The sequence below is a fragment of the Pteropus medius genome, unplaced genomic scaffold, assembly GCF_902729225.1.
Source record: "Pteropus medius unplaced genomic scaffold, Ma_sr-lr_union100, whole genome shotgun sequence".
In the NCBI taxonomy this organism is placed as follows: Eukaryota; Metazoa; Chordata; class Mammalia; order Chiroptera; family Pteropodidae; genus Pteropus; species Pteropus medius.
Window position 1 is genome coordinate 2,402,028 of NW_024351647.1, and position 27,530 is coordinate 2,429,557.

At 33.9% G+C, this 27,530-nt stretch overlaps 1 protein-coding gene across 1 annotated transcript; it reads right to left on the bottom strand.

The window, feature by feature from the left end:
- Positions 1 to 27,380, bottom strand: FAM98B (family with sequence similarity 98 member B). Its single transcript, XM_039843943.1, is given in 10 exon segments — positions 1 to 707; positions 709 to 851; positions 853 to 960; positions 3,077 to 3,244; positions 11,119 to 11,235; positions 11,825 to 11,905; positions 14,812 to 14,990; positions 19,153 to 19,287; positions 20,429 to 20,574; positions 27,238 to 27,380. Coding segments are annotated over 10 exon segments (1,269 nt in total). The 5' UTR covers positions 27,309 to 27,380; the 3' UTR covers positions 1 to 586.
- Positions 27,381 to 27,530: the final 150 nt, after the last annotated feature.

The following is a 27,530-nucleotide window of genomic DNA, read 5'->3' on the forward strand; positions in this document are numbered from 1 at the left end:
TAAACTCAGCCTTCAATTTATGGAACTTTACCAGAAACCTGGTCAGAGGAATAGCTTCTTATAATAGAGAAAACAAGTCATGACAACTACCTACTGAACAAAACCATCAGTCTCTTTCTCTATGTTGTAAAGTAGAATTAAAAAACAAAACACAGCTAGCTACAGGAATACAGATGAGGCAACAGTCTAATTAACAAGTGGGGTCATTTATGTATCGCAAATCTGAATAAAATACAGGTCACATCTAAATTCAATCATGACAATAAAATACTTTCCATTTTCCAAGTTTGATGATAATAAATATTTACATGTTAAAAAATAGTTTTTGCTCATTTTTTTGTTTTTGTTTTTTAAAAAGACATAACATGCTCAAGGGTACACAGAATATGGGGAAAAAAATCATCACTATGTCTAAGGGATCAAATGGTTGTATAAAACAATGCTCTTACATATTAACCCAACTAAGAATGGTATCATAAGGAATCTAACATGGTGTTTACTTCAAAGATGACATTCAAGTATGTTATTTTGAACACTATGCCTAATGTATCTCTCAAGAAGTAAGCATTGCTAATTTTTGTAGTTTTTAATATCTTCTATACCCACCACCACCTCCTCCATATGGATCTCCATAACCTCTTCCACCGTAGCCCCCTCTTCCACCATAGCCCCCTCTTCCACCATAATCTCCCCTCCCACTGCACCAATCTCCCTGCGGCCCCAGGCCCTCCTCCTCTGCTCACCTCCCCACTTCCTCCCCACCCTCCTTTCCCCTCCCCACCCTCCTCCACCCTCTGACCACCTCTCTTCCACCCCTGCACCTCCTCACCACCACCTCCACCTCCCCACCCCACCCCTTCCGCTGCCTTCTTGTCTCTTTTGCCAAGGTGGCATTTCAGGGGGTGGTGGTTCAATTTCATTTGGCCGTCCTCCCCTGTCAGGCACTCTTCCCATCAGCACCTGTGTAAAAAAACATTTTCTTTCAGTTTCTCATATTTTAAAAGTTAAAATTTACTTAAAGGATTCAAGCGATATTGAGGTTACTATTCTAATAAAGAAACAGAAGCCAAATATTTAAGGACATGAAAGTAACAGACATGGTAGTATGAATTAATATTGAAAATATAAATGTGATGTATGACAAATTCCTCACAATGTGGTATTATTTTTAAACAATTCGGGGAAATAGTTCTGAAACTTAAGGGCTTGTTAACTTTCTCATTTAAATTTGTTTAGCAAATTCTATAATAAATGTGGTACCTATCACGCTAAGAAATTTTTTTAACAAAACATTTTCAAGTACATAAACTATATACTTTAATTAAATTCATATCCATTTATACAACAACAAAAACTCTGAACTTTCTATTGCTACTGATTTGGTAATGAGCTATGTAATAAAAGATTATATTTCTAAGCACATTTTATTTCAACAAAGTATGAAATACATATAACATGGACATAATGAAATCAAGATGAATATAATAACTATAATCCAAGGTATGACTGCAAGGAGAAACAAAGATTCTCAATGAACTATTTCTTTTTTATGAGAAACTTAAGCTAACTTTCGATGATGATAGTAATTATTATATTATTATAAAGAAAATAAAAACTTGCTATACCTCCTTAACTATGTTTTACCTTAACTATGTTTTACAATACTTTGAAGGATAAACCAGGGAAGAGTTTGGTTTAAGCCCCAATGTCCTGTAGAAAGGACTTCCTTTATATATTCATGAACAAAGACAGACAAAAGCGAGGAGGGTGGCCCTCCATCCACCACAGCCAAGGAAAAGCCAATAGCTTCCAAACAATCTCTTTCAGGGAAGAAGGTAAAACCATAACTGCCTCAATTAAAATGACCTATGAATCAGGTTCTACTTCCACTGATCATCTAATCAAAATTATGTTTTAGTAATTTATGTTATAAATGACAGACAAGAAGTACAACATCCTCACTGTGGGGCAAGGTTTGAACGAAGTATGTAAAACATTCTTTTAAAGTCGGCAAAAATGCCCTAATTATCAAATCCCAAAAACGGCTTTTCTTCGTTGTTATTCTTAGTGGTCTCTCCACCAAACAAGCTATGTTGGTGGGTATATGGAAAGCTGCTGCAAGAACTGATCATAAGATTTCCCTCAAATAATCAGACTATAAATTATAAACTCAGAAAAGAGATGGGAAATTTCACTTAAAGAAGAACTCTTGATCCAACAAGACTAGATTGTAACCTGATGCAAGATATTAACATATTTCAAGACAGAACATTTTCAGAAGATAGGCTGATCTTAAAATGGAAGCAGGGAGGCATAAACACTGCTGTCTAACTGAGCAATAATTAGGTAAATTGACTTTATATACAACCATCCCTCAGATAAGGTATCATATATCAAGGATAACTTTCTCACCATGCTGAGTGAGAAACAACGTTTTAAAATTACCCAAATGCCCTAACTCCTGAATTTTTCCTCTTTTGTAATATAGTCTTTTTCTAAATAAAGAGTACATGCTAGCTGAGCTGACAAACATTCTAGATTAGTTTATTGTTGTTGCTGCCATTAAGGTATAAAATTCAGACTCTTTGAACTTGTTTAAGACCTGTCAAAGAAATGGTTCTATGCTCTGAATCAGGAAACAGACCCCCCAAGAGATTCAGTAACTTTCCCAAGGTGATTCCTCTAAGTAAATGATAGAGCTAGAATGTGAATCCAGATTTATGACTCCAAAGCATGTGCTCTTCCCTTTAACACCAAGGGTATAAGAAACCTGTCAATACCTGAAATGATTCCTATATATTTTCACTAACAATGAATGATTACATAGCTGGAAAGACAAATAATTCTTCATAAAGCTATTGATAAAAACAATTCTTAATTCCTCTAATTCAGATAAAACTTTGGTTTAATCTATGAACAAAGAAATTCAAATGAACACACACACAAAACATAACTAAGCCTTGATGGAGTGAAGCCCCCTCTACCACTCTTTTCTAGGAGTTCACCAAAACAAAAGAAAATGTAAAAACATCAAACAAGGATATTATAAATTCATTCTCCACTGAGAAAAACCAACCTTATTAATGGCACATGCCGTCTTCTCCCGGCTAGAGCCACTACTTGTTCTAATGATCTTGGATAGATCTTCACGAGCAGCAAGTAGATGTGCCAATGTAATCGTTGTCTTGGGTGACAAAGCATAACGCTTAGGCTGATAAATTCTTGCTATGTCATCTGTTTTCACCTAAATGACAAAAGTTAGGGAGAAAAGGAACCAAAGAACATTTCAATGAAAGAGCAATGGCAATCATTAATATCTGATAATTTCTATGTAGAATGAAAAAAGTAGACCAACAGATGCTTAAAGAATATACAACTACCAATAATAACTCGTTACAAAAGTAACACAAAAAACATTCTAGTCATAATAACAAAAGACAAACCTAAAAACAGCTTTACCAAAATCACATATAAGACCTTTAAGAAAAAAAAATAAAAACAAAAGGAAAACTTGAATAAATGGAGAGAAATACCAAGTTTCTGGATGGGGACACTGAGAATTGTCGGTTTTCCCCCAGATTAACTAAAGATTTACTGCAATCCTGTTGGAATGGTTTTCGAGCTAAATGGGGGAGAGGGTGATTCAAAGTTAATCCAGAAACTATGTAAAAATGACTTAAAGAATTTTGAAAGAGTTCTATCAGTTATTAATATGCAATATGAAATTATCATCACTGTCATAACAGCTAATAGTCCCTGAGCACTTATTAAATGTGCCAAAATACTGTTCACTTAATAGTCCTGTCTTTAATCCTGAAAATATCCTTTTTAGAGTATGGTTTTTATTACTCCTTTTTGCAAATGGAAAAAAAAAACAACCAGGCCTAGAAAGCTTAGTTTCCCCAAAATACAGAGAGAATCTCAGCTTTGCCTACTTAGTAATAAAGATACACTTGATTCCCAAGCACAGGTGTACAGATAACAGTATACTCTCCTGCCTCAGTATAATGACATGAAACTTGGGGAGGAAAAAAATATATTGATGAAACAAAAAAGGCAATTAAGATTCTGAGCCTCATAGATGTATGAATGCAATAAATGATAGAGGAGCATCAAAGACCAGTGAGAAAAAGGATAGATTATTCTTTTAAATGGTGCTGGAATAAACTGTTAGCTATCTGTAAAAATAATAAGGTGCACCGTATTGGAATTCCAAATACAGAGTTCACTGTTAAAGGTTTTATTTCATAACGAAAAATTTAACTTTATTACAAAGATTAAAATTATATATATATCAAACACATAAAACAAAATCAAAAGCCAACTGGGAAAAATATTTAACAAATACAGCAACTAGCTAACTTCCTTAATATATACAAAGCTCAATCAAAAGGAAAACAGGAAGACTCTAAGGGGAGGAAAAAGACAAGACACAAATAGAAATTCCAAAAAAAATAAGAGGAAATTCAAATGACTAATAAGCTTATGGAAAAAGTTAAACTTTACCAATAATAAATATAAATTAAAACAATTTAGTCTTTCTTAACCATCAAGTTAGCAATAAAAGTGATAATATTCTAAATATTAAAGAAACTAAAGTGAAGATAAAATTTCATTTACCTTACTGACAGGAGTTTAAATTCATACCAATTTCCTAAAAAACAATTTGGCCATGTGAATCAAAAGCACTAAGAGTCATAACCACTGACACAATAAATTTCCATTTAGGAATTCATCATAAGACTGTACTTTGATTCATAAATAAAAATTATACATATTAATATTCCTGGTATTTGTAATATAGAAAAAATATACAAAATAAGAAAATTAATTATGGTACCACTATACAATAAAATATAACAGCCATAAAAGGACACTGAAATGTTGTTACATGAGATGACATGGATGAACCTTGAAACCATTATGCTAAGAAAACAGACACAAAAAGCCACATATTATATGATTCTGCTTATATGAAATGTCCAGAATAGGCAAATCCAAAGACACAGAAAGTAGATCATAGTTGTGGCTGCCAGGGAAGTGAGGGGTGTTGGGAATGACTGCTAATGGGTGCATATTTCTTTTTGGGGTGATGGAAATATTCTGGAATTAGATAGTGGTAATGATTACAGAATACAGTGAATATACTAAAAACCACTGAATTATACATTTTAAGACGGTGGATTATAGCTCCAAAAATTAAAAATTAAAAATTAATTTTAAAAAGGGTATGGAAATAGAGCTTTTAGATAGGAGACAATGATCACAATATATTCTGTAAAAAAAGAAAACAATAAAATTATACTGTCCTAATTCAATATTAGTAAAATAATTTAAAAGAAACCAGATTAACCATACTAACAAAAGTGTATAATCTTTTTGGAAGGTAACTCTGGAATATATGTCAAAAGCACTAAAATCATGCATATTCTCTGATTAAGAGATTCTACTTGACCTGAATCTTGAGAAAGAAAAAAGAAAAACTGATGGCATCACACTCTCTGATTTCAAACTGTATCACAAAGCTATAGTAATCAAACAGTACGGTACTGGCATAGTAACAGACACAGATCAATGGAACAGAGTAGATACTCCAGAAATAAACCCACATATGTCTGGTCAATTAATTTATGACAAAGGAGATAAGAATATACAATAGGGGAAAGGACAGTCTCTTCAATAAATGGTGCTGGGAAAACTAGACAACATGCAAAAGAATGAAAGTGGACCCGTCTTACACTATACACAAAAATAACTTAAAATGGATTAAAGATCTTAAAATGGAATATAAGACCTGAAACTTTAAAACTTCTAGAAAAAAACACAGTTTGTAAGCTCCCTGACATCAGTCTTGGCAATGATTTTTTTGGATTTCACACTAAAAGCAAACTCAACAAAAGCAAAAATATATGACTGGGACTACATTAAACTAAAAAGCTTCTGCACAGCAAAGGAAGCCAACAATAAAATGAAAAGTCAACCTAATGAATGGGAGAAAATATTTCAAAATCATATATCTGATAAGGGGTTAATAACTAAAATATGTAAATAACTCATACAAAACAGCAAAAAAAAATCTGATTAAAAAATAGGCAGAGGATCGAATGTACATTTTTCTAAAGAGCATATAAAGATGGCCAACAGGTTCATAAAAAGATGCTAAACATCACTAATCATCAGGAAAATGTAAATTAAAGCCACAATGAGATACCATCTCACACCTGTTAAAATGGCAATCATTAAAAAGTAAAGAAATATCAAGTGTTGGCAAGGCTGTAGAGAAAGGGAACCCTCTGTGCACTGATGGAGGTTAATGTAAATTGGTATAGCCACTAGAAAATACAGAGGTTCCTCAAAAAGTTAAAAATACAACTATTATATGATTCAGCGATTCCACTTCTGAGCATTTATCCAAAGAAAACGAAAACAATAACTTGAAAAGATATATGTGCCCCCTAATTCACTGCAGCATTATTCACGATAGCCAAGATGGTAACAACCTGTGTCCATCAATGAATAAATGTATAAAGAAAATGTGATACACACAAACACACACACACATGCAGGAATATTATTCAGTCATAAAAAAATAAAATCATGCCATATGCAACAACATGGATATATCTTGAGAGTACTGTGCTAAGTAAAATAAATCACAGAAACAAATACCATATGATTTCACTTTTATATGGCATCTAAAAAAAAAAAAATCAAAAAAATAACCAAGCATAATCAAGCTCATCGATACTGAGGACAGACTGGTGGCTGTCAGATGTGAGGAATGGGGGAGTATGTGAAATGGGTGAAGGGAGTCAATGGCACAAACTTAAAGTTATAAAATAAATAAGTCACGGGGATGTAATGATGACTATAGTTAATAATTCTGTATTGCATATTTGAAAGTTGTTAAGAAAATAAATCTTAAAAGTTCTCATCACAAAAACAATTCTGTAACTTACGGTGATCATTTTGCAATATATACGAATATCAAATAATTATGGTGTACACCTAAAACTAATATATGTCAATTATAACTCAATTTTAAAAAAAGAAATTTTAGAAATATATCATGGACATGTACAAAAATTTAGCTGCCAAGGATTTCATTAAAGGGTCAAATAAGGAATTAAAGGAAACCTCAAAGTCAATCAATAGACTATATCTATATAAAATTTTCTGTAAAGTTTTAAAATGCTGTAGAATAAATGTTTGATGAGTCATTCAACAATATCAGGCATACGAAACAGGATAATTTAACAAGAAAACTCAAGGTATAAATGCATATACTTATATAATCAATTAGAAAGGCTGAAATGAAAGGCCTAAATTGACCCATAGCCTAAGAAAAAAACATTTCTAAAATCTCCCCAGACTAAGGAGAAAAGAATAAAAATACAACTTCCTTTGTCTTAAAACATAATGAAAAAAGATCAAGAAAATAAAATATGAAGGTATTTCCTAAAGGCATATTTTCTCAAAGTCTCCAAGTTCAAGGGTAGTAAAGAGTCAACATGCCCATTAGTCCATGCCACCCTAAATGTTCAAAGAAAAGAACATGTCAAAACTGTTTTGGATTTCTCTGTAAATTTAAGGCCAACACTGAAATTATCCTCTAAGTTACTATATTAAGACATATTTAATATACTACCTTCACAGTTGTCCTTCTATTCCTAAATTCCATTTTCTCATTAAAATTCTAACAGGTTAAACTGATAACCTGACATGTATAAAACTTAACCTATTAAGTTTCCAGAGGTCAGTAAAGCTAGCACCTCCCATACATCTGAACTCTATTGCATTTCTTGAGGCCAGCAATCATGTCATCTACTTCTTTTGTAAGCCACAGCTTAGAGCATCTCAGTTTCTTGCATACAACAGTTATTCCAATGACATGGACACTCACATATCTCTGGAGTTTATCCTGGTGCACATGCAGAAAAGAAATAGGCTTTAACCATCTGAGAAGCTGATTAGGTATCACAGACATGGAAATCTTCCAAAAATGTTCTACACTTAAGCATAGAGAGTACTAAAATGCTCATCCAGAACCTGGTACATCATAGTGCTTGACACATATGAGATGCTGAATAAATGTTTATTGAAAGAAAATACATAAAAGACAGTCTTCAACTCTGCCTTATAACTATTCAATTATTGTGCTTAAAAAAAAATTTTGTTCCCTGAAATAATAGATTTCACCAGCAACTTTGTTCTAAGCACTCTTCAATTTTCTGTATCTGTCTGCCAGGTGTTTGGAGGAGACTCTGTATAATACATGAGGGAGTAATTCTACGTAAATAAGTCAGAATGACCACACTACGTTATAAAAAGGTATACGCATACTACAACAAAAAATGGAAAACAGGAATACAGATAAGAAGGGAACCAACATCTTAGAAAATGAATTCTGGAGGCAAAAATAAAGGTTAACTCAAATCTGTTTGTCAAACAGTCTATTCCTTCAACCCTTGGTGCCATACTGCCACTCCACCTCCTCTGACCAAAGAAAGAAAAGTGTTTAGAAAAAATGAGGTTTTTCTTCTTGAAAAAATGAGCACCTTCAGAGAAAAGACTTCTACAAATCAACATTAGGAATTCTCACAGCACCATAGCCAGTTCCAAAGACTCATATCAACAATTCCAATCACTGACTGTAGTTCCCCATCAGTCTTTCAGCGTCTTGCTCCTTAATATGGACAACCAGTAACCATTGTGCATTTGAAGAAAGTCACCACAAGAGAGAAAACAAGAAAAATAAACAAATAATTACCCTGGAGGAAACAAAAATAATTGAAAGCCAAAAAAAAAGTAATTTTTAAAAATTGTTCATCCTCGTTCAGAAAGATAGCATAACTATAAAAGAAGAAAAATATGAAAAAAAAAAAAAACCTCTAGAATCAAAAAGAATTTCTGGATAAAAATGATGGCAGAAACGAAAATTCAATACCAAGGAAATTTCCAAGAAAGTAAAATCCAAAAGAGAAAGAGAAAATGAGAAAATAAATAAAGCAACATAAGTGGATCTATCCAAGATGTCCAACACCTGACTGACAAGAGTTTCAGAAAGAGAAACACAGGAAACAAAAGGAAAGAAATTAATTTAAAAAATATAAAAGCTAAGAGTCTACAGATTTAAAGGCCCACCTCGTATTTACAATAATGAAATAATAAATACCCAAACCGACATCTACTGTGAAATTTCAGATTCCAAGGATAGAGTCCAAAAGCTTCCAGAGAAAAATAAAAGGTCATCCAAAAGCATAGAAAATGACAAGTTTCTCAAGAGTAGTACTAGATACTAGAAAACAATGAGGCAAATACCTTCAATAGTCAGAGAAAAATATTTTCAACCTAGAATTTTATGTTTACCCAATCAAATGTGACAGCAGAATAAACATTTTCAGAATACAAGGATTCAGAAAAATCACTCCTATGTACCCTTTGTTAGGAAATTACTTTTGGATTTACTGTAGCAGAATGAGGAAATAAACATGAGGTGGCAATTTGATCTAAGAAATAGTGAGATAGCCAAGGATAGCCAAGCAAACAGCCCAGATTTACTACAATAAGAAGACACGTTTTGAGGAGGGAAAGTATACAGAAAGTGGAGAATTCATTAGACTATCCAATTTTAAAAGTCTATTTAAGAAGAAAAAGCAGCACCAGCATATGCTAGAGAAACCTAATACAAGAAAAAATAACATCCAATTAGAAGGAAGATGAGACATCTGGTAAAATGAATAACGGCCACCCGAAGATGTCCACATCCTAATCTCTGGAACCTGTGAATATGTTACCTTGCAGGTGCAGATTAAGGATCTTGAGATAGAAAAATTACTCTGGATTACATGAGTGGGCCAAGTGTAACCATAAGGATCCTTGTAAGAGAGACACAAGAGTGTCAGACAGGGGAAGGCAAAGTGACACTAAAAGCAAAGGAAGAAAGATTAGAGGATCCTACACTACTGGTTTTGAAGATGGAGGATGAGATAAAGAGCCAAGGTACACAGGTGACATCTGGTAGCTAGGAAATGCAAGAAAACAGATTCTCCCCTCAAGCGTCTGGAAGGAATGCAATCCTGCCAATACCTTCATTTTAGGACTTCTGTTCTCTCAAACTGTTAAGAGAATAAACGTGTATTATATAAGCCACTAAGTTTGCAGTAATTTGTTACAACCACCATAGGAAACCAATACAAGACACCACATGGAGAGAGAGACCACATCAGAGCCAAGAAGACAACCAAAGCACCCCAGCAGACAGCAGAACCCAGATATGTGAGACGAGCACCTTGGATGTTCCAGCTTAGCCCAGGTACCAGTTGAATAAAGCTGAATAAGTGCTGATGCAAGATGGGGCAGAAAAACTGTCCAGTTAATCCAAAGAGTATAATAATATTAACAGCAGAGAGTAACATACACTAGATTTACTCTTCCACTTGAAACAACTATAAAACTGGACAACCCATGTGAAATAGGGATTTTTTTTTTCCGACACTGGACATCAAGGAACATAGGACTGTGACCCCTGAAAACAGAGGGAGCAAATGATTTCCTAAAATTGTCCCAGCTTACTGTCAGGAGTTTCCAGTCTATGATGCAAGGTAGGACAAAGCCTGAGTACAGGTTAGATGCATAAAATGGGTGGGATAGAAGACAGATCTCTAGAAAGCTGTATGAAGAGATTCATATTTAGAGATGCCCATATCCTCCAAATCCCTCTTCAACTGGACCACACTCCACAGCCTTAAGACACTTTTAAGAAGACTTGTTCAGGATCAGTACTACCAATACCTATTCCTATGTCTTTCTTTCTTGATCAGTTGCTCACTTTATTTATCTTACTGTCTCATATAATGCCTTCTTTTATACATATCCTTGAATAAATCACAGTTATGTATGAGTTTAAAATAATGTGAAAGATTTGGGTAGAAATAAAATATTTGAAAAAAGGGATTTATACAAGACCAGGATCGTTATATAAGACCAGTAGTTGGCCTGGGTATGTGCTTCAGAGTGATAAAGTACAAATGTGGCATAGTTACATAATAGACAAGAAAGACTGAAGAACTGTCAAAGAGTACCACCTACAGGACACAGACGGCAAAACAGCCCTACCTTTGCTCTATCAGACCATCCGAAGGACTGCACTGTAACATCCAATCGTTTCATCAACATCCGCCGGCGGCACTCATATTCGCAGGAAAGAGCATCGTTGATTCTTTCCAGTTGTTCCTAAACAATTTGGAAACAAATATTACAAGTTTTAGATTCTTTCATTACGCATGGAAATTTAAAAATTGTGGTCAATACTTCCTATTAATTAAAAAAATACTGTACCCAATGACTATTTTCTGATCCAAGAGACTTTAACAGTAAATTATTTAAATAATAGAGTATCTGATAGAACATTTATGATATTCAGAAGATATTAAACATATAAATTAAACTCCAAAACTGGTAGAATTTACCTTATCTTCAATCAAACATATTAAGTAAAACATCTACTAGCTAAGTCGTCTGAACCAATAAGGAAAGAAATACCAGTAACTTCCAATCTTATTGGCTTTAAGCTATTATCCGTTTCAAATGACAACTATGCTAACATAATGGGCTCCATAAATACTCTTGGCCAAGTAGTTTTAAAATTAATAAGCTGATCAAAAAAAATGTCTGGACCTATTACTCTAGAATATCAATCCATTTTAATTCTCCAAAATAATACAAGCTACATATTGTAAAATCTAGATGTCCATTTGTAAAATTAAGTCATATTCACTAACTGAATTATATAAATCTAATAATAAAAAGAAGGGGGATTTACCGCCTGTTCCAGATTTAAATCAATTTTCAGCAGTGGTTTTCCCACATGATTTTTCTGGACTTTTGAGAGAATATCTTTCACCTAAAAGTAAATATAAAAGATTGTGAAACTATATATCCCTAATTTAAAGCAATCTTATTCTTGCTTAAAATGTTATTTTCAATGCTAGATAATAAAATGTTAAAGTGAAATAACTAAAATACACTCCTATATATTGGGAAAGAATATCACTACTATTCAGAATATCTTTTTCAAAGAAGTATTAATTCACACATTACTTTGCCAGAATAAGAAATAATGTAACAGACAACTAAAGTAGCTACTAAAAGGTTTTACTATGAGAATCCGTATGATTTTGGATTTTCTTAAGATGGCACTCTCTTACATCCTGGTAAATTCTCAAAAGGAATATTAACACCTTTGATGAGCACATGATTTTTCTCAATTAATTACTATCTACACATTCCAATTGTTAAGTATTCTGGTTTCACTGTTCAGCAAGACAACACAGATGAACAAGCCCTCTCAATTAGTCTCTACATATACGTTTCATTCCTTTTGCAAAGCCACTAATTTATATTACTTGAAACAGTTTTACTCTGGTGAGTAAGATAGTAGGCATTCTTTTTCACTTTAGCAATATAGGGGTTATTCCAATAACAGTCATTTATCCTGAAGGAAATGACTAAGAAATGATAGCCTAAGTTGGGCTCGCCCTCCTAACTGGAGAATCCTTTACTAAAGAAAATATTTCAAAACAGAATGAAATATTTACAGTGTCTCAGTTATAAGGTAACTAAAGAAAACAATCAGGGACAGTTCGGATTTTGAGGGGTATGAAGCTTATTTAATGTTGGAGGGCATTCTCTTTAAAAGAATTAAAAATTATGAAAATGAAATTAGCATGAAGATTAGTGGTGATAGGGAGTGACTGTAAAGAGGCACAAGGTTTCTTTTGAAGGTGATGGAAAGGTGATGAGAATGTTCTAAAATTAGATTTTGATGATGGTTGTACTCTGCAAATATACTAAAATTCATTGAACTGCACACTTAGAATGGGTGAATTTTATGGCACGTAAATGATATCTTGAGAAAGCTGTTTTTAAAAAATTTGCTTAGAAAGAACTTGTGCAAATGAGGAGTCTCAAAGCTTAAGCTTTATTAGCTTCATAGCAAATCTACCTCTACAACAATTACTGATACAATTCTTACGTATTATAATTATTAACTTATTCTGTTAAAACATACCTTTTGTATAGATTCACCAATTATTGTAAATACCTCCAATTTAATTATTTCATATATTACTAAAAGTTTTAGTGGTAACTCCTCACTCAAGAGGAATTCTGAATGAATATTTGCAGTTTCTTACACGTAATCACAATCCCAGGATTTCAACATTAGATAACAGTTTTAATACGTATGTGATAGTGAGGGAGTGAAGAGTGTAGACTCTGGAGATTGACTGCTTGCGTTCAAAAGTCAGATCCACCAGTACTTAGAAATCTGCTTGTCTAATTTATTAAACTTTTCAGTACCTCAGTTTCCTCATATAGCTGTTGTAGATAATGGGACCTAACTCATTATAGATGATCTAAGGCGGCAATGACTTGTTACATATAAACATTTAGGACAGTAAATGCTATATATCTGCTATTATTTCCATTATTATTACTATAATTACTCTAGATTCACATTTAAATAGCTTGGAGTTAGAAAATGATAATTTTCCTCCCAATGGTGACAAAGTCTCTTCTGCACAATATGGAAATTTCTGATAGAAACTGAATGGAGAAGGAAGTCCTTTTAGGTAAATTATTGAGCCACAATGACCATAGTAACAACTACCTTATAATTAGCCTGCCAGCATTTGAACACTGGTGTTATAGCCTGCTTTAAGTAGGGAAAAGAGAGGTTTGGGGATATTGCTAATACTAACTGAAATGCCTAAAAGGAAAAAAGCCTCTTTGGGGTAAATATGTGAAAGCACTGGGAGATTAGGAAGAGTCTATAATTCTGCCTCAATTTGAAATAGTCCTAGACATTTCAGCCAACCCCAGATCATTCTTAATCCAGAGGAAAAGAGAAAAAACTCTGAAGAATAACTTGTTAACCCAGAAAGTATTTTTGAGCTGGGATTCACAGACATTCCTTGGTTTGCAAGTTCTCCTCCCACCTCAAAAAAAGTTTTAATATTGTGTTTTCATCTTAATGATACTAAAATTCTCTCACGTGAAGACAAATCTTTTTCTTCAGTTCATAAATTATCAATGCAAAACAGTACTTTATTCAAGGACTTAAAGTAGTGTGCCTAAAAATGGAGTTTTAGTACCTATTTTTGAAAGTGAGAATTTTTTCTTTAAAATGAATCCTGTATTATTCTCTAGAGGGTTTCTACAAAACCTAGGAATTAGGCAAAAATTTGATCTATGAGAGCAACATTCTAACATATGGCTTGACTAGGTAGGAAAAGCAGTTTAATAACTGAAAAAAATCAAAAAGCTTGAGGTACATATTTTGTGGCTGTTTTTATGCCATCAGGGTACTCATTTATTCATTCACTATACAACATTTGCTAAACACTTATCCACCAGAAATTGCACTTGTTCACTACCAAAGACAACCACATTGCAATTCCATTAATGCCCATTTTAAAAAATTTAGTTTGCCTTTGACTTTATAGGTTAATTCTACTTTTTTCTTCATAATGTATTCATTCCAACCTTGTTTAGAAAAAGAATCCTTAAATTTGCAAAGTGATTTCTATCACAGCAACTCTCACAAAGCCTAAGAGCACTAAGATGTGATCATTGAATATTAGCTATAAGCAAATTAGGTCACATACATATTAACTCCAAATCTAAAATTTAGTTTCCATGAAGATAAACTTCTCCTGAAATGGAATGAATATCTTATATTTAAAGGAACTATTTACATGTTAGCATTTAGTTGCATTTGGGGAAAGAAAAATAAAACAAATACAATACCTTTGATTCCACTTGGCTTAGCATAAGCGGAATGTCAGAAGTTGTTGACTTAGGAATACCAAGGGTGTCATAGATAGCGTGAATTTCCTGATAAATTTCACTATTTTTATCCAATTGAGAATTTTTACGTTTCTTGTTCTGTAATATCTGTAAAGCTTGAAGCTCTGTACTTAAAAATACTATAATAAGGAAAAAAACAAATAATGTTAAAATCCACACAAACTCCTTAACAATCCCACTTCTGGGCATATATCCAAAGGAATCAAAATCAGGATCTCAAAGAGATCTGCACTACCATGTTCACTGAAGTACTGTTCACAATAACCAAGATACAGAAACAACCTAAGTATTCTTCGAGAGAGAAAATGTGGTATATACATAAAATGGATTATTATTCAGCCTTAATAAAGAAGAAATCCATTTGCAACAACATAGATAAAGCTGCGAGACACCGGGCAAAGTAAAAATGTAGACATAGAAGTACAAATACTACAAATTATTTTTATGAGAAATCTAAATTAGTCAAATTCATAAAGCAGAAAGTAGAATGGTGGTTGCCAGGGGTGGGGGTAGAGGGAGAAACAGGGAGTTATTAAACATAAAATTTTTAAGAACCAATAATCTATTTGAATGAAGTTTTGAAATCAGAGGGATCGTGGCATAGTCCTAAACCAAAGTGGATACATATTGGTCACTTATACAAGATGAGTAAGGCCTAGAGATCTATTACTTTGTAGTACAGTGCCTATAGTTAATAGTACTGTACTGTATACTTAAAAATTTGCTAAGAGGGTAGATCTCACATTGTTTTTTTTTATCACAAAAAGAAATAATAAAGAGGGCGGGAGGAAAGAGGCAGGCAGGCAGGCAGGCAGGCAGGCAGGCAGACAGACAGACAGAGCCTACCCACAAAGAGTTTAAAGTTCAGTAGGAGAAACACAACAGTAAATCAATAATTTAAGAATGTCTAAGAATATGTAAAACTCTGATAAAATAGTCTCACTTATATGCACAGAGTACTCAAGCCAGGGGAGAATGTATAGCTCTAACTGATCTATTAGTAGACAGAGTAATCAGAATAATTGTTTGCCTTCAAGATACACCACCCCTTTACTGTCACCATTTCATTTAACCCTTTCAACAGCCATATTTAAGAAAATTACTCAAAAATCTTAGGTGGTTATTTATAGCCTTGTTTTAAATTAACTCTCACTACAGTAGTTAAAATATTGGGGTTTTGTTTTTATTTATTTTAAGTAATAATCACGCACTCCACAATTTAATACAGTGTCAACTTTAGCTGAGCAGAAAAAATATCTGAGAAACTTTAAAAGTAGAGGTGCCTGGGTCCTACCCTGAGAGATTCTGAACCAGTAGATCTGAAGTAAAAGTAGGACATCTGTGTGGTACATTTTACAACCAAGGTGATTCTCATGGGCAGGGAGGATTGAAAGCCACTGATGTAAAGTCTTTTCCATGCAATCTACACATGTCACACAATCTAAAGAGCCCACAGAAAGTTAAGACCAACATGTATCAAACTTTGCTTCTGTGGACTATGCCAGGGTCCCTCTGGTTTTAAAACCTCATTAAAACAAATCACCCATTCAAAAATTTATATTTTGGACAGAACCTTGGCTGAAGTCTGCCTTTGTTCCACAGAAACATGCGCTATGTTACAGTAACAACAAGAGTTCAGTCTAATACTTAAAATGGCTAATCCATGCAGATGGTAAAAAATACTATGAAGTCTTTCCACTGTAATCCTCAGATTCCCCTTCCCTTGAGGCAATTAGCATTCTTAGTTTCTTATCTTTCTAGTCATAAATATGTATGTATGTATGTATATTTAGTATATGTATCTACCATCTATATATTTTGTAGAAACAAGGTATACTATACATGTTCTCTATTTTCATTTTTTATATACCAATATATCTTAGAGATCATTCCATATCAGCATATTTGATCTGTTTTCATTCTAATAGCTATATTGTGGTATCATTGCAAAGATGTACCATTCCTACTTAACTACTACAATGCCATAATGAACATCCTTTTCATATATTTCTGTACACTTGGGGAAATAAATATGTATTCCTAGACATGGAATTGCCAAGTCAAAAGGCACGTGAATTTTAATTGTGATATTAATAATCTGCCTTTCCAAAAGCTTGTACTAGTCATTCTACCACACGCTAACACCTATTGTATATGAGAATGCTCACTCCCCTAAACTTGTATTATCAATTTTCTTTTTTTGTTGTTATTTGCTAAACTGTTAAGTGAAAAAAAAAAATAGTATCCTGTCATTTTACTTTTTTAACTCTGAGGGATACTGTGCATTTTTTCATGATTAAAAGCAATTTTTAAAAAACTTTTTTCTGTAGAATGCCTGTTAATGTCTTATGTATTTCATACGTTTTTTCAGTGAGTTTTCTTTTTCTTCTTGATTTATAAAAGCTCTCCACATAGTAAGGAATTTGGTCCTTTTTATTTTATACATGTTACAAACACTTCCAAGAAGAACGTGAAGCTTCTTTTGTATGTTTTAAAGATAGTCTAACTAAAGATAAAGATGGAGTAGATGCTGGTAAGATTGTCAACTGGTATAACCTTTCTGGAGAAAACTATGGCGATATATACCTAGACCAAAGATTTTTGTTTTTCACGTTCATAATCTTGGTCTAACTAATCCAGAATTATGAGCAAAGAAATTTAAAATGGAAAAAGTCCAAGTACCCTCAAATTTGAAATCTATTAAGTAAAAGTATGTCCATAGCATACAATGTTATAATAGCCAATTTAAATGATTTTTTTTAAAATAAGTGATGGGAAAATGTTCACATTAATGGAGGAGGAAGTAGTGAAGAAACTGCATTTGTATAGGATCTCAATCTTATTTAAATGTGTATATACAAAGGAAAAAAAGAAAACAAAATACACCAAAAAGTTAGTCATGATTCTCTCTGGGGAGTGAGATTATAAATGGTTTTCTTCTTTACAATTTTATCTATTTCATAAGGTTTATATGATGAGCATGCAATTTTTTAACAGATATAAAATCTACCATTCTATTTTTAAGTGTACATTATCCTTAAGTACAGAGTGTTGTGCAACCATTACCACCATCCATCTCCAGAACCTTTTCACCTTCTGCAACTGAAACTGTACACATTTAACACTAATTCCCCACCTTACCTGGCCTCCTAAGCATGTTTCCGTAATCAGAAGAAAAAAACTATACCAATTTCTCTTATATATCCTCTTTACTTTTACCAGAAGCCTATATTACTATTATTGCTGAGCTTCTTAGCAGCTAAGGCAAAAAGGTAAACATGATGAATTACTTAGCTCTCATTAACTGAAAGAGTATGCAAGTTCCTCTAAGCCATGCTTTTTAGAATCCTTTGTCTCAAAATACCCAGGGGTTACTATGATCTCCAATTAATAACAATGGTTCAGGAAATCAGTGACTCACACTCAATGAAAGGAAGGTGAGGAAACAGTGCAAGAAAGGGAGGGAGCATAATTTTTAAACCCCCACACACACAGACATACAAGGTTATTCAAATATCAAAACTCCTATCATCACACTGGTTAAACACAAACACGTAATTTCAGCTCAAATAAAACAAACATTGCCAACACTAGCGCCTAGAAGGAATATATCACATGGATCTTTGTATAAATGGTACAATCTAATAAAAAATATTCAACAATAGAAAATGTTAGAAAATTTTTTTCAAATGGTCACTGTTTGTACAAGTTTCAAAATAGCATGAAATTAAATTGAATTAAAAATTTTTTGAAGGGACCCAATGGATTAATTACCATAAATAGATTATTTATGGTAATTGTTTAGATATAAGGTAATTTATACTCCAAATGAAAATAAGCCAGACTCACTAAAATTCAAGTGGCCTAAGGGTGCCTTTTTGCCTAGAGCAGTTTCTAGTACAATAGTAAGTATCAAATAAATATTTTTGAAACCACTACCATTCAGTGCCTATCACTAAAACAAGATCCGATAATCTGCTTAGCAGCCTAGTTTCAGAGAGTTTTAAGATTAAATAAGACTTTGGAGATCACCAACTTTTTTGCCTTCTAGTCATAAATACTAAGAGGTGAATTAGGCAAAAGAAAAATTACTAAAATACTATATAAATCACAAACACAGGAAATTCTATATTAGCCAAATAAATCATAAGTGTTAGAAATCTTATAGAGTACATTATAATTTATTATATACAAAATGCTTCATTAATGAAATTTCACAAATCTTGAAAATAACAAAAACCAAGTCAAACACATGCATTTAAATGTTCAAAGATAACTTACATAGAAGTTTCAAACAGTCATCTTTCTTTTTTAAACGGTCTTTAATATCTCCTGATATGAGTACAGAATATGGACATGCCATTTCTTTTAAAAAACCACTTATCTCAAGCTGGAAGCTTTCTAGATCATCTCTCCCTGTAAAAAAAAAAAAGAAAGAAATCATAAGATAGTGATTGAATAATTACTATTTGATCTGATACTATAAAATCCACCACTAGTTGATTTCAATTTTACATTCAATTTTACTTTTTCACTTTGACATTCGATCCTTATGTGTAACCCCAAAGCTTAGGTAAAGGTATCTAATTTCCATATATAGAAAGCAACACTTAAATTCAGAAACATAAGTATCAATTTAAGAACATAAGTATCTAATCGTGGTATTTTTATATTTAAATCCCTGAGGATTGTCCAATGGACTTTCCATAAAAGCAGATAAAATGGAAATATTTTATGTAACTGAAATATTAAAAAGCAATTATTATAGCTATTATTAATTGGCTTCAGAGCAAATGGTCCATTTCTATTGTATTTCTATGGATTCGGATAATTAATGCAACCACCTAATTATGCTTCACTGCTTACCCTTCTTTCATAATCTAATTATGTAGGAGCCTGTATCAAGTTTTGAATTTAGCTTAATTTACTCCACATCACATAAATTCTATTAGATTTGGCAAGGAAAAAAACAATTTAAAAGTAAAGATAGCTTCAAAACGGAAGGCTATTTTGTCCCCTAGCAAATACCCAATAATTTTTATTTTTTAATTTTATTACACTATTTGAAACTCTACCAAAGACTCACAAAGACTCCAGTTACCAAGACAGTAATGAATTAAACTTTATGAGCTAGTACAGGAGTTTTTTTTATAAAAGTATTCCTCTGTGAATCCATGTCCTGAGTTACAGGTTTAGTAATACAATTTAAACTAGGGATTACATGTACTTTAAAAAACAAACAAAAAAAGGACTTTTAATTCAAAATAAGCAGTATTCAAAAATTAAACTTTTTGAATAACCAAATTCAGACTCTACTTTTTCTAAAGAACAATACTAAGGTTAAGACAACAGATAAACAGTAATTGTTTATAATTTCATACAAATTTAAGAATTTTGGGTTAAAATGTACTCCAAAGATATTTAATATAACATACTGAAGTTCTTCATACTGATTTTTCTTTGTACTGTGGGCATACTACAGATGAAACTGAAAATTATAAGCTATCATTTCATTTTACTATTAAACAGAAAAGTAAATAAAACACAATGCCAATACCAGCTGAAGTGATACTTTCTTCCAAGTTGCACAATGATTTTATTTGAGAGCCTAACCAAACACAGAGCTCTGAAAATTCAGGTGAAGATAGTCCATCCTCAGCTGCCTTGGTAAGAGCTTGCTCTTCTAACAGTGGTCCCCTATACCTAGAAAGGAAGACATAAAAGGTTAAAACAAGGAGGAAAAAAAAAAAAGAAACCCTAATAGTCTTTATCATAGCCTACTGCCTGTTTCTGTAAATAAAGTTTTATTGGAACACAGCCAATAAATGTATCCATTTACAGACTGTCTCCAGGTGCTTTCATACTGCAATGGCAAAGTTGAGCAGTTGTGACAGATACATTATGGCCAGGAAAATCTAAAGTTTTTACTATCTGGTCTGTTATAGAAATAGTTTGCCAATTTCTGCTCTATATAGTTTACATTTGGCTTTTTTTCTATATTTTAACATTTTAAAAAGTAAAATTATCAACCAATTTTAAGAGAATTACATATAACACAAAGTCAAATAGAGCAGTCTAATAACTACACTAGTTACAAGAATAAAAAAAGGAAATATAGTGAAAAAAGATCAGGCAAATTTTAAATTAAAAAAATTAAAGCTGAAAAAGACCTATGAGATCATTTTAACCTAACCCATTTATAATTTTATACTTTTAAAACAGTGCCACAAAGTATATTTGAATAGAACCTTAAATTTTTAAATCATTTTATATATTATCTTAGTTGGATTAGATGCCAGCTTTCTACTTTTGTTGTTCTTTCTGCAACTGAACTTTTTTTCACATTATAAACTTAAATATTTTAACATACTTGATAGGTTTTAATCCATTGCAGTTATTTTTCTTTTGATATTCAAACTGCCCTATCTCTGGTTAGTGGGAGGCCATTCATGTTAGCCAATGAGACCTCTGATTTATCCCCAGTATTCTTTGAAAACTTTCCCTGCTTTCTATGACAAGATGTTCCCGCCCTAACACTGGTAATCAGCATTTCTCCACGAAACCTTGATTCTTTTTAATGGTAGTTAAGAGTACTCAACCTGGTACTAAAGGTTAGTTACTGTATCTGTACCTTTTTAAGAGAAATTACATCAGAAGTTCACATTGCTATTTTCTATTCAAATTTAGAACTGTAAGTTTGTGGGAGGGGTTTAAATTTATTTGTCTTACATTGTTATCTATTTTCTCTTACAATGAAAATTCTGGTTTCTAATGATATTTACATAATCTTAGTAAAAATAAATGTAAATTACATATAGTTTCAAAATAGGAAAACCAAAATTATTACTAACACCAATGTTACTAAAAACAATGTTTTTATCTTTAGAATATATTCCAGTTGGATGTGTAAAAAAACGATTCCTTCCCATGTGATTAAATACCTACTCAACATATTCAAAGACCTTTGTTTCATTTTGCTTTTAATTTTTTGTTCTGATTTTCTTAGTTAATTATGTCTTATAATTATGAAAAACATCTATATGGTTTCGAAGTCTAATTTACAAAACAAGGTACATTCAGACAAATCTAGTTTACAATCTTAATCTTGTTCCCTCTACTCTGTTCTCTCTCTCCCCCATAGGTAATTATATTTATTAGTTGTGGTTTGTCATTCCATAACATTTTTAAATATAAACATATAAATACTTTTCCTTTATTTAGATAAAAGGTAGCCTACTATATACTGTTCTATTCATTGTTTTAAATATACACACACTTACATACACATATTTATGTGTACTAGAGATCAGTAGAGCTACTACTCCACCTTTATTGTTGTATAGTACTCCACCACCTAGATACACCATATTTTATTCACTATGGCCCCACTGAAGGACATTTGGGTTGTGTGCAATGCTTTTCTATATTAAGAAATTTGGCAAATTTTTGTCAGTGTGTATCTGGGATAGCTTCCTAGAGATGGAATTGTTAGGGTAAAGGCTAAGTGGATATGTAACTTTGCTAGATACTATTAAATTTTGCTCTACAGGGGTGGTACCATAAAGGTATAAGAGTACCCACCTATTCCCCCATAACTCAAAGTTGTCAAACATCTGGATTTATGACCATTTAGTATCTCAGTATATAGTTTTAATTTACATTTCTCCCATGAATAAGACTATATCTTTTCATATGTTTAAGGCCATTTGCATTTTTTTTCCTCTGAATTCTCTGGTCATATCTAATGAAGGTATTTTCAAATCTCCATTTTGCACATAAGAAATTAAGAGTTAACGATGTTAGGATACCTGCTATTTATAATTCATTTAATCTTTACAACAATGCTTTGAAGTTAATACTATCCTAATTCTGTAGGATTAGAAAATAAATGATGACATGCTGATTTAAATCTAAGCAAATAACCTGGCCAAGTAATGCAGCCAAGTAAAGGCAGAACTGGGACTAGACTGCTGTCTCTACAACTCCAGTCAAGACTGGTTCCTCTATGTGTTACTTTTCCTCCATGTCTTACAATGCCTTTCATTGAGATTTAATAGTAAACATCTTATTTCCTCCAACTTGCTTTCATTTCTGCAATTATCATAAACCCTTGAATTTAATTCACATAGTTTTTAAGTTATTTTTACTAAAATACCAACTATAAAATTCAACGAAAATTGATTAAATCACCAAAAAATTCTAAATTTAGAGGAGAAGAAACCCCACAATCCTTAATGCCTCACCTCACCAAATCAGGTAAAAAAGAAAAAAGAAATACACTTAACAAACCTAACATCTAAAAACAATCATTATAGCAACTAACATTATGAACTGCTCTTAGGCCAGTGCTATGTGCCTTATGTATATTAGCTCATTTAATTACCACAATGTCCTAAAAGACAGGTATTAGTATTATGCTCTTAGTTTGTCCTATAAATTTTTTTATTTAATTAGGAAAATACTACTCTTATTCCAAACACTAAGGATACCGCCCCCTAGGCCCAGAGTCCCCCAGAAGTTCTCCATACACTGGAACCATAGCTGCTGGTCTGACACTACTTCAAGATGGGTGATCCAATCTTCAGTGTGTTAGGGCCATTGGCAAACCCCCACAAAGATACAGCCAGGGCCTAATTTACTTTGTATTCTATTTTCATTAGCCGACACATAAAAATATGAGATCCTTCCTCTCCCCCTATCATTTACCCACCCTAGTGGCTTGCCTCTGATCCAGCTCTCTACTTCTCCCTGTTTCCCAAACTCTTCCATTATGTTCCATCCATGAACAACTCCTATATCGCCAATCTGTTCTCAAAAAGGTTATTCCTACCACCTCTAGCTTTGGCTATTTTACTCTCTCAAGTTCCATAAGATCATATGGGTTTGTCTTCCTTGCTTCCCAATACAGCATTCATATCATTGCTCCCCCATTATCTTACAAATATCTTCTGTTCTCTCCAGGCTCAGGACAGTCAGATTTGCCACGCTCTTTCTCTTGTGATTTTCATCTATCAACCTCTTGGATATTGCTCAACATTCCCTGTGCTCAGTTTCCCTTTCCATTCCCATTTTTGGTATTATATTAAGTTTCTTCAAAGTCTACATATATACCCTATCCAATACCCTGAGCTCTCGACTCCCTAACTTCCTCTTTTCTAACTTTTGCCACCTGTCCGTCAACCACCCCCTGGACCTTGCCATCACCTAGAAATACGCCATCTCTGAAATCACTAATTCAAACATGTCACTCCTCAACCACAACCTACATTTATCCTTCCAGCTTGCTCTTCTGACCACGCACTTATACTCTGTTATCATCCTTACCTCCATTCCATTGGTCCCTCTATATTTTCTGTATTCACTAGTTCCCTGCTGTCTTTACTTTCTTTCCTTCAATTTATATTCCAAGGAGTATCATTTCATTTTGGTGCTCAATAAATACTTACTGAAGAAACGAATCCTTAATATTGTTATCTCCTTCAGCTCTAATATCCAGTCAATCACTAAGTCCTGTAATATACTTCTTTCCATATCCAGTGCCACTAAGCAACCATCACCTCTTGGCTAGACTACTAACTAAATTCTCCAATCTACTCTGCACCTTGCTGACAGAGGTCACTTTTCTAACTAAACATCTAATAACTCCTTTTTATTTAAAATCCTTCAATCATGTCCCACTGTTATGACAAAAAACAAAATCTACAACACAGTCTAAAAGGTGCTGCACGATCTGGTCCTCATCTAACTCTCCAATCCAATCTGCCAACACTCTGGTCTTTGCTCTGACCTCCAGCCACATCAGTCTCCTTCCAGATATTCTAATACAGCATGCTCTTTTCCAGTTCAAGGTTTTCCATATTTTGTTCTCACTATAAGGATACCTTTATCCTCCTTTCCTATCCAACCTCACCTAGTTAACTCCTATTTACTATTCCTATTTCAACACAAATGTCACTTCCTCAGGAATCTATCACTAACACATAAAACTACATAGGTCCTCCTATCCTGTTATGCCACCCTGTTATTTTCCTTTAAATCACTTATTATAGTTAATAAATGTTTGTGTAATCATGTCTCTCCACTAAATTGTAAGCTCCACAGGGACAGGCACTAAGTCTATTTTGCTCACCACTGATTTCACAGAACAACGTCCAATATAGAGTTGTGCTCAATAAATATATGAAATAAACTTCTCTCCATAATGGTGGTCCTCAACCTAGTCTGTGAAGCTTTTTAAAAACATGCAGGCCTACAGAATACCACTGAAGATCATGATTCAGTTTGTAGTATATACCAGACTAGAACATTTTTTGCAAGCTTCATACATGATTTTGATGCACAATCAGGGTTGAGATCCATTGTTCTATAAAATCAGACTGTTGGAACTGAAAGAGACTTCTGAAATAATCTGCTCCAGTCTGCTCCTTTCACAGATGAGGAAACTAAGTTATTTCTACTTTGTTTTCATTTATAATAATACTATATCACTAAATTGTTCTTTCACATAGATTTCCCTTTTTAATTCTTCCCTTTCATTTCTATTTATCTAACAAACTAAAGTATCTTCTCTGATATCCTAAATGTTTTAATCACAATAGAAAATGCATTATTCACAATGTACATGGACAGTATTTTTAAAGTGTTCAGTTATAACATACTGTAAGTAAACAACTACTCTTTTTTCACATTTCATTATCATTAAGGGAAAATTTAAACTTTCAAATCTTGTCTTTAGTTATTCTAGGAAAAAAATCAACTCTAAAGTATGCAAACTGTTACACTTTTCATATTAAATAATCTGAAACTAGTTCTTGATTAAAGCAAAAATTACAGCAAACTTTATTTTTCAAAACATCTATAATATAAAAAAATTCGAGGAATGAAGAAAAAAAGCACTGATTTAACCTTTTTCATTAACTATTTACAGAATCCCACTATTCTTATCTGGAGTACTTAAGAGCTCAAACTGTTTGAGGCCTAAACACTTCAATTAATTATTTTAACTTCTTGCTTTGGTTACTTCCTTAACCAAGTTAACTGAAAATCTCCAAGGGATATCACAAAAGTGAAAATACCCCCTAAATAACTGATGGCTCTGTTCTTTCATTTGGCAAACACTTATTCTGGATCTACTAAGTGCAAGGCTCTATAACACTGGGTCACTGCAAAGTATCATCAGGGTCCAAAAGAATCAGTTCATAGAGTAACAAGTGCAGCTTTAGGGGAAAAAAAGGGGGGAGTGGGAGTTTCGAGCTTCACAATAGCACTATTCCATTCAAGAAACTCCAGCGTGTGACAAGGCAAACAATTGTGCCAGATGGCTCAAATCTCTTAACGTGTATTTTGTGACTCTCAACTATCTGGCCCTATGCTTACCTCTGTGCACTCTCTTCTTTGAACTTTTCTTCATTCATTTACCCATTCATTCAGCCACTATTTATTGTGTCAACACCACTATAGAATGGTGCTGGTAACAAGACAGGTAAGACACCTGTTTTCTGGAGCTGACTGGGGCTGGGGGCAGGAGTAGGGTGGGAGCATTAAAGGGACAAATGCGCAGGACAAGCTAATTTGGGATAAGAACAATGGCTGTGAGGTAAAATAAGATAAAGCTGAGAGACCACGTTGCATTTATTGCTCCCCATACCTAGAAGTATTACCACCATCCCAGGAGTTCTCATAGCACTTCCCACTCTAAATTGTAAATACCAGCACACTCTTTGTAGCCCCCACGACTATGTAAACTACTAGTAACCTGAAATTCTTTCCTCTGTCTAGCACACAAATATGCATTAATGAATATCTATTAATATCAAGTAAATATGTTAACACGTGAACGAAATAGTTGAATGAATGGACTAGCACTGAACTAAAACATTTTCTTCGGTCAAGGAAGCAAGAGAGATTCGCTCCCAAGCCCTAATTAAGCCACAGGTTGTACACCATAGCAGCCTACAGTCCCTGGCCGCAGTCCAGAGTTCCAGCACCTCCCCCTGGGCGCGACAACTACGTCAACAAAAATACCACCCGCGGGGTAGGGACATGCTTCTCCAGAGGACTGAAGCTAGCCTGCCTGGCTGCTCCGCGCCATTGCCGCCAGTACCCGCTGCGGAATTCCGAGGCGAGGAGTTTGGGAGAGGGGGCCGCGCGCCCCAGCTCTCCGGCCCTACTCCACCCCCAACCCCGCAAAAGGATTTCTCTCCCACCTCCCTCTTAACTCCGTCGGCGCCGGAGGGAGTGAGGCAGAGAAAGAGGCCTGCACCGAGCTGCCCGACCCCAGAGTAGACCCATGGGGAGGAGACTGCAGCAGCCAAGCCGAGGGAGAGCTTACATTTAGGGGGAAAAGACGGCCCCAGGAACACTCACCCCAGCGCCTCTAGCGTGTCCAGCACGTCCCCCTCCATCGTAGGTTCGGGACCCGGCTCCGGCCCTCTCATGGTCCTTCGGCCCAAAGCTGTTCACCGCTCTAAGGAGCCCGCCGGAAATTGGCGTTACCGCACCAAGGTTCCGGTGGGGGTCTCGACCAGGACTGTTTAGGACCTTCTCTGACTGAGGGCGCAAAGGTTCCCGGCCTGGAGGCAATCAGTGGTGGTTGCCTAAAACGGCTTTATGTAACAATAACTGTTTTAGGTAATAATAAATAATAATAGTAATAAAAA